General features: G+C 37.9%; 1 protein-coding gene across 1 annotated transcript in view; it reads right to left on the minus strand.

The window, feature by feature from the left end:
• Nucleotides 1-859: 859 nt before the first annotated feature.
• Nucleotides 860-14,974, minus strand: part of LOC126213399 (zinc finger protein 493-like) — a 209,094-nt gene continuing 194,979 nt past the window's right edge. Inside the window, exon 6 of the mRNA XM_049941114.1 lies at nucleotides 860-917. Coding sequence (XP_049797071.1) covers nucleotides 875-917 — 43 coding nt within the window. The 3' untranslated portion in view covers nucleotides 860-874. The remainder of the gene's footprint in view (nucleotides 918-14,974) is intronic.

Below are 14,974 nucleotides of genomic sequence, written 5' to 3' on the forward strand. Positions count from 1 at the left end.
AGTAGTAATACATCCTACCCTCAGCTACAACCACAAAAATCTAAAAATCTGTGACAAACAAGTAATAGTAAAGGATTCCTCTCAGGAAATATAATATCATCCTGATAGTGGGAAGGCTACTGTTATGCTTGGTTGACTTGTCACCTTGTTGATTCATGCAGGCTGCTGGCAACGATGTATTTATCATCTCCCACTTGTGATCAGGTTGTGTTCACCTCACAGCTTTCTCCTTCCTGTACACACCCCTCAATATATACAGACTAGAAACTGTGCACTTAATATATTTTCCAGAGAGCGAAACAGGGTCGCCAGTTTTGGAATGCTCTTCTATTTGGCCTGTGCATTTACTGTTATGTGTTATAGAGGTCAGTTACAAACTTCTCATTTGCCATATGGTCCACTGGAGTTATTGACTCATTGATCCCCAATCATTTTATTTTAATATAAAGTTTAATTTTTAAGACCACTTGGTATTTTTGATAATCTGGTTGTGAGCATTATGTCATTTAAATTTCAACTGATGTAATGTTTCCCTGCTTAAGCAATCTGTGGTGCTTTTTAATTCAAAACAGTTATGTCTGTAATAACATGAATTCTCCCAGATTTTCTTTTGTGATGAAATTCCTTCACATTTACCTCTCAACAGTATCTATCAAGAATTCTTCTTGATATTTTATCAGTTTATTTATATGCAACATCTTGACAAGTTTGAATACTGCCCATTCCTTTGTTACATACAAACAGATGGAAAACAAAGACAAATCCTCCTCAATGGTCACAGATATGGCTCCATGTGCCCACTCTGTTATGTCAATTCTGATTTTATCAATATCTTCAGTGCTTGTTTATGTATTCTTCTTTCTGTACACCATACTTATGTCTTTTCTTTCCTTCTTCCTTTCAGGATATGCATATACCTGCGATTAAAAGAAAATTAATTATGTTTAATCACATGTAAAACCGTGAATAATCAAAAAACAGACATGTACACCTTTCCTACCTTCATTTATCAATGATGACTTTTTTTCTTCTCATTAACTGTATACTACTAAAATCGACTTGTTCAATGTTGTCTCCATTCATCGTGTTACTAGATCTCTGTTAGTATGAAAATAAAAAACACCTACTTACCACGAATGTTTTGTGCTTGTCCTTTAATTATACTTATCCAAACCCTCCTCTTCGGCTGGATTTTAGTTCAGATACAAAAGAACTAAATGCTTAGGTTTCCTCAAGAACTTAGATATTCTCAACACATAAACTTCCTTAGATGAATTCAGGTCATGCAGTCAACTAGTTAATATGAGTGGTCACTTAGCATTTCAGAACTACACTTTGATTCTCTATATTGGAACTATGGTAATCAGAAAATGCATCTTACTGTACATGTGTTAACTCCAATATAGTGTAGAAGGTCAAATGATCAGAGTGATTAAGTTAGGTAAAGGTATGAGTTTTACAGTAATGAAATAGGTTGAAATGTGAAGAAATATTGGAAGCCACAAGTCGTATGTGTGTTACATTCTATTGCATAGTTCAACGCTATGACACTGTGGCGTAATTGGGTCGGCAGAGCGCAGAGTTCAGCAACACGAGGGAGAGCGCTGTGTCACCATCCAGTTCGCCACACGCCGGGCGGTAATCGGGTCAATTACGACACCCAAGAAGCACCAGAATATTCCACGAACCTACTGGAGAACAAGAACGGCCGACATCAGCTGCAGGAGGTTGTATTTAAGTACCAGCAGCCAGTTCATCAACACTGACCATCGTGAAGCACTGGAGTGACACAGAGCCTGTGTCGCTTAGTGCCGCCACCAGTTCTGAGTCGTCACTGCCATTGGAGTCATCATAATAGTCACCATCATAGAAGGAATCGGAGTGGTCTGCTGCCGTAACTATCGTTGGACGCCATCAACAGGTAGCCGCCTGTCATAGCAGCCAAAGCTTGGGGTGCATTGTGGGAATGCACTGTCGCCATTTTCCTGAGTCGTTGCCTCCACAAACGTCATGACTGAGGTCAGAGCTTGGGACCCTCGCCCACCGACGCCAGACAGTTGCAACTTGGGATGGTTGCTAAGATGTGGCACTGACCAGTCCCTCTCCCACCATGACCCCCAAGCCACTATCAAAGAGAGGCCTGTGGAGTGTTGTTCCAGCCACTGCAGTAGGACCCAGCAAGGCTGAAGTGCTGATGTCGAGACAGCAGATTTTAGCTACGTCAGCATTGCCAAAATGAGCGTCTGCAGTCATCTTCGACGCCACTGAGAATATTACGCTACTGTCGAGACAGCAGATTTTAACTACGTCAGCACTTCCAGAATGAGCGTCTGCAGTCATCTTCGACGCCACTGAGAATATTACGTCACCCAGAGGGTGCACAACCAATGAATTGCAGTGGAACAATAAATGTTGTTCTGTCATCAGAAACCATCCATGGAGACTCCTCCATCACCCCATTTGTCGTGTCCAGCAGAGAACCCACATTTGATCCCGGCAATGGGCACTGTAGGTCTGTGCCTGTTAGCATGGCCCATTTACACTGGTATCACATGTGACCATTTACACCACTGTCAGGTAGACTGCTGAGGCATCGTGGAGGACGGATTGTGTAGAGTTAAGGCTTAGCAATGTGGAGCACCTACAGCGATGGTGTGCTTCACATTAAAGGAAGTAAGTGCCAATTTCAGCTATTTCTGTTTCGAGCCTGTTGGATTGTCCCTTTCCTCTCTTTTGCCTGGATCATTTATTGTATTCCTCATTTATACTTTTCTCTTGATTAAATTGTAGTCATAGCAAAGGAACTTTCAGCTTCTAAGGTTATTGAGCAACTGAGGTATCAGGCCGATAAATTACAGATATAGGTAAATAAGTTTAGAGCAACAGAGAGGGAGCACTCACATTCCAACCCACCAACCCTTGATGGAACTTCCATGGGATCGGTTACTCCATTTTCAGTGAAACAGGGGGAAGATATTTCTATCTTTTTTCACAATTTGGCTACAGCCCTCAAATTGTGGGGTGAAGTAAGGAGAATTTATTATGTGTTGCTAGAATGAAGTTAACAGGAGATGCTAGAGCAGATGTTACGTCTAATGAGAATCTGAGAGAGGTTAAAACATTTGAGGTTTTCAGGAAGGGTTAATAGAGATATATCAGAAGAAGAACACTGCAAGATATTGTCAGCAACAACTTACAGGGCTTTCTCGTATGGAGGATAAACAGATTGAAACTTTTGCAGACCATATTCGTAAAATCAATGTAGGTACCCATGAGCTCATGGCTGATGACAAGATTTAACTTGATATTTTTGTGGTAAGCAGAGAAAGGGACCTTGGCGTATTTTTGAAGGTGCAAAAACTGGAAATGGAGTTTCGTAAGTATCTGTGTGAAGCAGTGAATATTGCATTATCATTGCAGGAAATTGGGTCATAGGCTAGGTCACATGAATGTCAGTCAGTGTTTACTACGGAAGTTAACTATTTTTGCTGTGGCTGCAAGGGACATGTACAAACAGATTACAGACAGCAATGTTCCAGGTATTGTAAAAAATTTGGTCACTCGGATGCTGTAACAGGAATCAGCAACAACAGCAGTTTCAGTAACAGGGTAGATCCTACGAGCAGCAGTTAAATGACGCAGCAGTTGGGGTGTCCACTGTTCCGTGCTCCCAGTAAGAGTCAGAGGATGTAAGAAAGCAGAGACAGACTTTTTTCTGATTGGCTGTCTGGGGTTATAAATTACATAAAATGTCGTTTGATACCAGTTATCAGGTATCAGTCGCAAGTAGCCGGGTATTTGGGGCAAAAGGGTTAAGTGCACTAAGCTGGACTTTAAGTGGTGTAGATGGACAACATGCAAATTCACTTAATGTTGGAACGTTGAAGTTCCAAGTGGGGGAGGTTAACTTCCAAGTGGATGTAGAAGTTCTTCCCGTGGTTAGTGATAGGAACAATTCGTATTCTCGGAATTGATTTCCTGGTTGCACATGTCGCCACAATTGGCCTAGGATGGCATATGGCAGAACTGGATGAAACTTTTCTTCAGTTAGGCTCTGCAGCTGGCATACCTTTTCTATCACAAGGTCCACCCCATGGCTAGGGGAAACCAATTAAACTGTGTACAAAGTCCCTTTTGGTCAAATTGAGGGTCCGAATAAAAGAAGATACAGGAAAAATCGACTGGATTGATGTTGGTACTGACCTGCCAGTGAACTCGATGAGTATTGCTGAAGTTTTGGCGGATAACAAATTACTAGAAGCAATTAGTTGTTTCATAAGCCGTACTGTCTCCTGCGTTCAGAAGGTAGGTAGCACAATGGTACTCTCTGTCAGTATTGATAATTTTGGCCCCAAGGAAGTAAAGTTATTGCAGGATACCCTCGTTGCGAATTTAGAAAAGTTACATGTGCATCAACTAGACGGTGATTTTACAAATGGCTCTGAGCACTATGGGACTTAACATCTAAGGTCATCAGTCCCCTGGTGTTTTTGCAGTAAATTACACAGTGCCGAGAGCGTCTGTCGACTGGTCGGCACTAAGGAGTAAGGTAGCACATCTGGAAGCAGAGGATACAGCATTAATGTAAAAACTGTTGAGGGAATACGTGGAATTATTTAATCTGTCGTATTCATTACCCACAACACCGCTTTTTGAGCACCAAATTCCTACTGAAAGTGAAGCACCCGTCTACAAACGAACATATCGCTTTCCAAGGCACTTAGAGCCAATTATGTAAGAGTTTATAGATCAGCAATTCAGAGATGACATCATAGAACCTAGTTGTAGCCCCTGGTCTGCTCCTATTGTAATTGTAAGCAAAACATCATCGAATGGTGGCAAAGCATATCGTTTCTGTTGTGACTAACGTTTCCTCAAATGGTTCAAATGGCTCTGAGCACTATGGTACTCAACTGCTGTGGTCATAAGTCCCCTAGAACTTAGAACTACTTAAACCTAACTAACCTAAGGACAGCACACAACACCCAGCCATCACGAGGCAGAGAAAATCCCTGACCCCGCCGGGAATCGAACCCGGGAACCCGGGCGTGGGAAGCGAGAACGCTACCGCACGACCACGAGATGCGGGCTAACGTTTCCTCAACCAGAAAACGTTGTCAGCAGATACGTATCCTATGCCCAATGTAACAGAGACATTGTACAACTTGGGCTAGTGTCGCTACTTCACGATGCTGGATTTGTGTAGTGATTACCGCAAGTTGGAAGTACCATCACGGGACCAATCGAAAACTGCGTTCTCAACGCCCACTGGGCATTTTTAATTTCGTTTACGTCTTATGGACTAAAAAACTCAGTGGTAACCACTCAGCATTTGTTGGATAGTGTGTTATGCGGCTTAAAAACAACTGTGTACGCTGGGTGCACTAGGGGATTATTTACTGAGCAAACTCAACCTACCCAGATATAAGATATAAAATAACTAAATCAATAAAAATTTATTCAAGCAATGAACTCCAGATCATGAAATTCGTTAACATTATTTTTAGTTCTCTTCATTGCTTTATACTTTAGTTTAATATAACCATCTTCAAAAAATTGAAAGTCCCAGTTGTTGCTGTTGTGGTCTTCAGTCCAGAGACTGGTTTGATAAAGCTCTCCATTCTACTCTATCCTGTGCAAGCTTCTTCATCTCCCAGTACCTAACGCAACCTACATCCTTCTGAATCTGTTTAGTGCATTCATCTCTTGGTCTCCCTCTACGATTTCTACCCTCCACGCTGCCCCACAATACTAAATTGGCGATCCCTTGATCATTCAGAATATGTCCTACCAATCGATGCCTTCTTTTAGTCAAGTTGTGCCACAAATTTCTCTTCTCTCCAATTCTATTCAATACCTCCTCATTAGTTATGTTATCTACCCATCTAATCTTCAGCATTCTTCTGCAGCACCACATTTCGAAAGCTTCTATTCTCTTCTTGCCTAAACTATTTATCGTCCAAGTTTCACTTCCTTACATGGCTACATACCATACAAATACTTTCAGAAACGACTTCCTGACACATCTATACTCGATGTTAACAAATTTCTCCTTTTCAGAAACGCTTTCCTTGTCATTGCTAGTCTACATTTTATATCCTCTCTACTTCGACCATCATTAGTTATTTTGCTCCACAAATAACAAAACTCATTTACTACTTTAAGCGTCTTATTTACTAACCTAATTCCCTCAGTATCACCCGATTTAATTCGACTACATTCCATTATCCTCGTTTTGCTTTTGTTGATGTTAATCTTATATCCTCCTTTCAAGACACTGTCCATTGCATCCAACTTCTCTTCCAGGTCTTTCACTGTCTGTGACAGAATTACAATGTCATCGGTGAACCTCAAAGTTTTTATTTCTCATTCATGGATTTTAATTCCTACTCCTTCTTTTGTTTCCTTTACTGCTTGCTCAATACACAGATTGAATAACATTGGGAATAGGCTACAACCCTGTCTCACGCCCTTCCCAACCACTGCTTCTCTTTCATGCCCCTCGACTCTTATAACTGTCATTTGGTTTCTGTATAAATTGTAAATAGGCTTTCGCTTCCTGTATTTTACCCCTGCCACCTTTAGAATTTGAAAGAGAGTATTCCAGTCAACATCGCCAAAATCATTCTCTAAGTTTACAAATGCTAGAAATGTAGGTTTGCCTTTCCTTAATCTATTTTCTAAGTCGTCGGGTCAGTATTGCCTTCCGTGCTCCAACATTTCTATGGAATCTAAACTGAGCTTCCCCAAGGTCGGCTTCTACCAGTTTTTCCATTCGTCAGTAAATAATTCGTTTTAGTATTTTGCAGCCGTCACTTATTAAACTGCTAGTTCAGTAATTTTCACATCTGTCAACACCTGCTCTCTTTGGGATTGGAATTATTATATTCTTCTTGAGGTCTGAGGCTATTTCGCCTGTCAGATACATCTTGCTCACCAGATGGTAGAGTTTTGTCAGGACTGACTCTACCAAGGCTATCAGTAGTTCTAATGGAATATTGTCTACTCCAGGGGCCTTGTTTCGACTTAGGTCTTTCACTGATCTGTCAAACTCATCATGCAATATCATATCTCTTCATTTACATCCTCTTCAAGAACATCGCCCTTGTATAGACCATCTATATACTCCTTCCACCTTTCTGCTTTCCCTTCTTTGCTTAGAACTGGGTTTAAATCTGTCACTTATTATTTTATTAAACCTGTCTGGCAAAATAATTTTAAATTTACTATCAAGCTCCATACAAATTTTCTCCCCATATCTAGTTTTTAAATGTTCTCAATCAGTAATGTAATATAGTTCATATACTTCTAGCTCACTAATCTTTTTAAACAAATTAGAATTGCTTGCATTACTTAGCTTCTTCAGTAGAATATCCATTTATATAGAATAAAAATATAGTAGATAAATTAAAACTCTGCAGCACCTTCAGTTGCCATGACAGTGGCGACTAAAATTCTACAGCAATCTGTTAATTTTTCACGTTTGTCGCTTGTCGACCCTGTAATTACATACTTAATAAAAGACAAAATTTTTCATATGGTAAATCTTTACCACCTGCAACTCATAAAATTGAATTTTTGTGTTCAGCAGGAATGATGCCCCTCTGAGAAATTCCTTAAGAGAATGTCATTACAGATTACAATTTATTTATCATGAAGTGCGTATTGTACTGCAAACTCGTCAAGGAGACATGAAATACAGAGTAAAAATACTAGTGATAGGATGAAAATTAAGACTGTTAATATTTTATCTATAGAACTATCTAAAGCACAGCAGCAAGAAAGTGGATTCATTTACTAAGGAGTAATTTTAATTAATCTAATAAAAACTTGTCTCAAAAAGTAGAAGTGTTGGAGAAGTGTAAAAAATGGGAAGTGGAGCAGTCAATTGATAACTTTCATTCACATAAATATATGAAGGATGAACATTAACATATATGTAAAGAATGTTATAAAATTCTTAGAAAAAAATACACATTATAATAATAATAGAAGAACATGTCAAACAGCTTATACCTAATATAAGAACCCTTTGGAAAAATTTAAGGACATGAAAGATTTTCTTTTCTTTTACAATCGAAAGGAGTTAAATGGAGAACAACAAAGTGAAGCACATTGTCAAAAATGTATTGCTTGTCAAGAAATTAGGGTTCATAGTTCTATTTACTTAAGTCATACATCTAGGGACAAGCGGTAAGTAGATGCAACATTTGTCAACTAGAAGATGTGTGATAAAAGAAAATATTGTGTACTTGTGGAAAAGAAATAGTTAAAAGTGCTCTCAATAAACGTTTAAGGACAAATAGACACATCAAAATAACTGAAAATGAAAACTCTCATTTTTCGCAAACCTAATGTTTTCTGTCCTTAAATAAATGGGAGCCTCTCTGAGAGAGTTTACAGTCGCTCAACTCTGTGATTATTGTAGATAGAAAAATTTACGAGTATGCTGCAGATTTAGAAATGATGATTTAATTAACTTAATTGTTTCAAATAAAAAACCTCTTCCTACAAGAACTCTCGATAATTTTAAAGTAAGGGAACTCAAAGCTAGAGCAAAAATAAACTGGGTATTATTGGATACAGTAAAATAAATCAGAGTTAGTTAATGCTATTGGGTTACAGGAGTTTCAATTTCAATCAGAATTATTTGAAAAGACTAGGTCAAGGCCAAAATGAGTACCTAATATAAATTACTCTCACAGATTTGATGATGATAGTATTGAAAGAGCTCGACAACCAAGAGAGGAAAAATGGTGTGACTAGATCATATTTATCAGTTCAGTAGCAAACTACTTGAGCAAGAAAAAGAACCTGAGCCATCTAAAAAAGATAAACGAAATTAGATCGAGATTTAACGAAAAATTTAATGGTTGGTCTGTTGACTACCAAATCGTTTTTAATAACGTCAATACTTCCAAACTCAGTACTGTCAGTGATAAAACAGATTATATAACGAAAGCACTCAATTCTATGGTAGAAGTAGCATAACACAGAAATAATTTCAGGTAAGGAGATAAGTCGCATACAACAACCAACAATCCAAAACTGTTTTATTCAATTTCTACTGGATATAAAGCACCAGATAATACTACTGCCTTGTAGTTTAGGTATTGGATTACGAAAGGCTAAAGGAAGAAAACCTTGAGCAAAAATTACCTGGTACTCCAGGTTGGGGGTTAATGCGATGGGCCAACTCCCCATTCATTGGAAAAAACCTCACTGGTTAAAAAGCCTATAAGATTACAGCAGGACGGATATAATAGGAGACGAAAAAGGCTAAGAAAACGGACTGTCTTAATTGGTGTATGGAATATACAAGGATTACAAAATAAAGTAGGAGAAGTGATTAAAGAAATGGAGGCTAGAAATCAAGATATTATTATACTCCCAGAAACTAAGAAAAAAAGGACGAGGTATTGAAAGAATAGGATCATATACACATTTCTATAGTGGTGTCCCAAAAAATCAAAGAGCAAAACGGGGGATATGGATATTGATGAAAAACAAATTCAAAAGAATGGTCATAAACTGGGAACCTATTGATGAAAATCTGATTAAAATTAATATTGATATTCATGGATACAAAATTACTATTATAGGAGTATATGGAATAAGCGAAGATGAACCAATTTGTAAAAAGGATGATTTCTATAATAATTTAAATGGAATCATAGAGGATATCGGGAAAACCAGGGAGATTATTATTGCAGGGGATTTTAACAGTAGAACTGGAAGTAAAATTGGAAATAAAATTATAAGACCATTTGGAGAAAATGTTATAAATGATAATGGTAATAGACTTATTGATATCTGTGAACAAAATTCATTGAAAATATTAAATGGCTTTTATCAACATAAAGAAATACATAAATACACATGGCATCAAGATACATTGAATCAAAAATCAATAATAGACTATATTATAATTAAACAGCAAACGAGGATAAAAATACATGACATAAGAGTATATAGAGGGGTAACTCTTAGCGATCATTATTTGGTAAATTCCAAATTTTTATTCACCTTCAGAGGAAAAAGCACTGAAGAAAATCGAAATTGTCCTATAGAAAATATACAAACAGAAATCAAAATTCCTAAATATAATTTGAATAGTTTTGAGAATGAAAGCACAATATTTTTATATCAAAAGAGATTAGATGAAAAACTGGTAGAAACAGAGTTTGATAATACAGAAGATCAATATCATTATATTTTAAATAAACTACATGAAGCCGCCAAGGAAGCTTTAGGAGAAACAGAAGAAACACGTACAAACCATCCATTATACTACTGGAATGAAGAAATTAAAAAGGAAGTGAAATTAAAGAAAGAAAAATATTGAAAATGGTTAAATACCAGAAATCTTCAAGATAAAATAGAGCTTAACGCACAACAAGCGAAAATCTGGAAAAAGGTTGCAGAAGCAAAAAACAAAGTTTGGGAACACTCATGTCAAAAAATTGAATCCTATATTGGTGGTAAAAGAAACACAGAAGCATGGAAAACTATAAAAAATTTAACAAGGAATTCCAAAGAAACAACACATATTAAATATATTTCTCATGACTCTTGGGAAAAATATTTTAAAAGTTTATTAACAGAAAACAGGGAAGAATACTTGGGAAACCCTGAATATAATGAAATGATAGATCTACAAGCAGAGAATTACATCCGTTTGGAAATAGAGACAGTAAAAACTGCAATAAAATCTTTAAAGAATGGAAGGGCTACAGGCATTGGAGGTATTCCTGCAGAATTATTAAAATTAGGAACAAAGAAATTAATAGAATTGTTAAGAAACCTTTTCGAAAGATGTTTAAATGGGGAAGATGTCCCAAATGATTTGAAAGTAGGATATATTTCAGTGATACATAAAAAAGGAGCGAAAGATGAGTGTAAAAATTATAGGGGAATAACAGTGACCAATACCTTCAGTAGATTATATGGAAGAATTATTAAATATTTGTTAGAACAAGAATACAAAGAAAAGGAGGCTGAAGAACAAGCAGGTTTTAGAGCTTGAAGATCAACAATTGATCATATCTTTTGCCTACAACAAATTATTGAAAAAAAAAATGGTTTGGGCACAACCTATACATTTAGTATTCATAGATATAGAAAAAGCCTATGATAGTGTGCCTTTATCCAGTTTATGGAAAGCTTTAATATCAATAGGAATAAATCCAAGAATAATTAAAACAATTCAAAATTTATATAAAAATTCTATTTCAAAAATAAAAATTGGTAAATATCTATCACATGGATTCCAAGTCACAAAAGGATTACGTCAGGGATGTAGCATCTCACCTACATTGTATAAAATATATACAGAAGTAACTTTACAGAATTGGAAGAAAAAATGTCACGCTATGGGAATACCAATAAATGATAGAACAGTACACTCGTTACAATTTGCAGATGACCAACTGATTATAGCCCAAGACTATGAGGACATAGAGTATATGACCAGAAAATTGATTCAAGAATATAAAAAATCAGGTGTAAATGTAAACATGAATAAAACAAAGTACATGGTAATTGGTGGAGTGAATGGAGACTTAATATTAGAAGAAGGGATGGGAACAATAACAGCTACTGAGGAATATAAATATTTAGGTGTGAAAATTACAAATGATGGGAAACAAGACAAAGAAATTAGATCAAGAATAAATTCTGGAAAGACGACAATCTCTTTATTGAATGGAATTCTCTGGGACAAACACATAACAACTGATAACAAAATAAGGATTTTTAAAACAATAGTTAGGAGCATTATTACATATGGTTCAGAAGTGTGGACAACAAAATGGCAACTGAAATCAAAATTATTAGCCACAGAAATGGATTTCTGGAGACGTTCAGCAAGAATATCAAGACGAGAAAGAATAAGAAATGAAGTAATCAGAGACCAGATGAAATGTAAAAATTCAATTAGTGATTTCATCGAGCACAAACAACTTAAATGGTATGGACACATCAGACGAATGGAACAGGAAAGGCTACCAAAATGCATAATCGACTGGGTACCAATTGGAAGAAGAAAAAGGGGACGACCACCTGATACATGGATACAGGGAGTTCAGTCAGCAATGAGGAAGAACAACATTCCTGAAGATTTATGGACAAATAGAGAAGAGTGGAGAACAATAATTAGTGACTTACTGGAATCTAGAATAGGTGCTGGAAAAATGTACTGACATTGTAAATCCAGAATAATAAAAATTATACTTTAGAATCTGATCAAGTTTGTGCAACAAAATGAGATACATCTTAACATCTGATGCGACTGTTGATATAGCAGATACCTCATTTAATATTCAGATGATAGCATTTCCTAGAGATGCCTGAGGTTAAAAAATAATAATTCTAGCTGAAGTCTAAAAGACTAAAAGATGAATCACAAGAATTAATAACAATGATGATTTGTGTTGTCCTAGATTGGTAATTTTGGCATTAACATACCATACAAATAAAATTTTTGGGAGAGAACTAACTACAAATGAGATTGAGAAAATCAGAGTGGGAGATAAAAACAAATTACAAAAAGAGCTAACTCACATATTATGTAATCAGTTGCTTGAATACAATGGAGAATGGTTCACTCTAGAAGATATTAAAAATGTTGAAAAAATGGTTGTATATCCAAATAAATGTTGTATGTGCTGAGGATTTCAATTCAGTTATCTATAGTGATCCTGAGAAAGAAATAAACATTTACCTGTAGAAAGATCACAACCACTTTGATGTAATTAGCAGTATGGTTGCTTCCCTAGGATTGGTATATTTCTGTAATAAATGTAATAAACATAGAACGACAAGAATGCACACAGATGTGCAAGATCCGGGCAGTCTCAGGGTGGGCTTACTGGTAGTTGGGAGCTCCAACGTCAGGCGCGTAATGGGGCCCCTTAGGGATATGGCTGCAAGGGAGGGGAAGAAAACCAATGTGCACTCCGTGTGCATACTGGGAGGGGTCATTCCAGATGTGGAAAGGGTCCTTCCGGATGACATGAAGGGTACAGGGTGCACCCATCTGCAGGTGGTCGCTCATGTCGGCACCAATGATGTGTGTCGCTATGGATCAGAGGAAATCCTCTCTGGCTTCTGGGGGATATCTGATTTGGAGAAGACTGCCAGACTCACTAGCAGGATGAATGCAGAGCCTACCATCGACAGGACTGACTGCGGACCTTTGGTACAGAGCTGAGTGGAGAGTCTGAATCAGAGGCTGAGACGGTTCTGCGACCGTGTGAGCTGCAGATTCCTTGACTTGCGCCATAGGGTGGAGGGGTTTCGGGTTCCGCAGGATAGGTCGGGAGTCCACTACACACAGCAGGCGGCTACACGGGTAACAAGGGTTGTCTGGCGTGGACTGGGCGGTTTTTTAGGTTAGATGGCCTCTGGAAAGTACAGAAAGGGCAACCAGCCTCAAAGGGTGCGGGGCAAAGTCAGGACATGCGGGGACCAAGCAGCAATTGGTATTGTAATTGTAAACTGTCGAAGGTTCGTTGGTAAGGTACCGGAACTTCAAGCGCTGATAGAAAGCACTGAAGCTGAAATCGTTATAGGTATGGAAAGCTGGCTGAATCCAGATATAAAGTCCGTTGAAGTTTTTATAAAGGCACAGACGGTGTTTAGAAAGGATAGAATGCATGCAACCGGTGGTGGCGTGTTTTTCGCTGTTAGTAGTAGTTTATCCTGTAGTGAAATAGAAGTGGACAGTTCCTGTGAATTATTATGAGTTGAGGTTACACTCAACAACCGAGCTAGGTTAATAATTGGCTCCTTTTACCGACTTCCCGACTCAGCAGCATTAGTGGCAGAGCAACTGAGAGAAAATCTTAAATACATTTCACATAAATTTCCTCAGCATGTTATAGTCTTAGGTGAAGATTTCAATTTATTGGATGTAGACTGGGACTCTCAGATGTTTAGGATGGGTGGTAGCGACAGAGCAGCGAGTCACATTATACTGAGTGCATAATCCGAAAATTACCTCGAGCAATTTAACAGAGAACCGACTCGCGGAGATAACATCTGGGACCTACTGATAACAAAGAGATCCGAACTTTTCGACTCTGTAAGCGCAGAACAGGGAATCAGTGATCATAAGGCCGTTGCAGCAGCCCTGAATATGAAAGTAAATAGAAATATAAAAAAAGGAGGAAGGTTTATCTGTTTAGCAAGAGTAAAAGGAGGCAAATTTCAGACTACCTAACAGACCAAAACGAAAATTTCTGTTTCGACACTGACAATGCTGAGCGTTTATGGAAAAAGTTCAAGGCAATCGTAAAATGCGTTTTAGACAGGTACGTGCCGAGTAAAACTGTGAGGAACGGGAAAAACCCACCGTGGTTCAACAGCAAAGTTAGGAAACTACTTCGAAAGCAAAGAGAGTTTCACTGCAAATTTAAACGCAGCCAAAACCTCTGAGACAAACAGAAGCTAAACGATGTCAAAGTTAGCGTAAGAAGGGCTATGCGTTAAGGGTTCAGTGAATTCGAAAGTAAAATTTTACGTACCGACTTGACAGAAAATCCTAGGAAGTTCTGGTCTCACGTTAAATCAGTAAGTGGATCGAAACAGCATTGAAACAGAGGATGACACGCGTAAAGCTGAAATAATAAACACCTTTTTCCATAGTTGATTCACAGAGGAAGACTGCACTGCAGTTCCTTCTATAAAACCTCGTACAAACGAAAAAATGGCTGACAGCGAATTAAGTGTCCAAGGAGTAGAAAAGAAACTGAAATCACTCAACAGAGGAAAGTCCACTGGACCTGACGGGATACCAATTCGATTCTACACAGAATACGCGAAAGAACTTGCCCCCCTTCTAACAGCGGCGTACTGCAAGTGTCTAGAGGAACGGAAGGTTCCAAATGATTGGAAAAGAGCACAGGTAATTCCAGTTTTCAAGAAGGGTCGTCGAGCAGATGCGCAAAACTATGGGACTACATCTCTGACATCG

This window comes from Schistocerca nitens, chromosome 11 (genome assembly GCF_023898315.1).
Source record: "Schistocerca nitens isolate TAMUIC-IGC-003100 chromosome 11, iqSchNite1.1, whole genome shotgun sequence".
NCBI classification, from domain to species: domain Eukaryota; kingdom Metazoa; phylum Arthropoda; class Insecta; order Orthoptera; family Acrididae; genus Schistocerca; species Schistocerca nitens.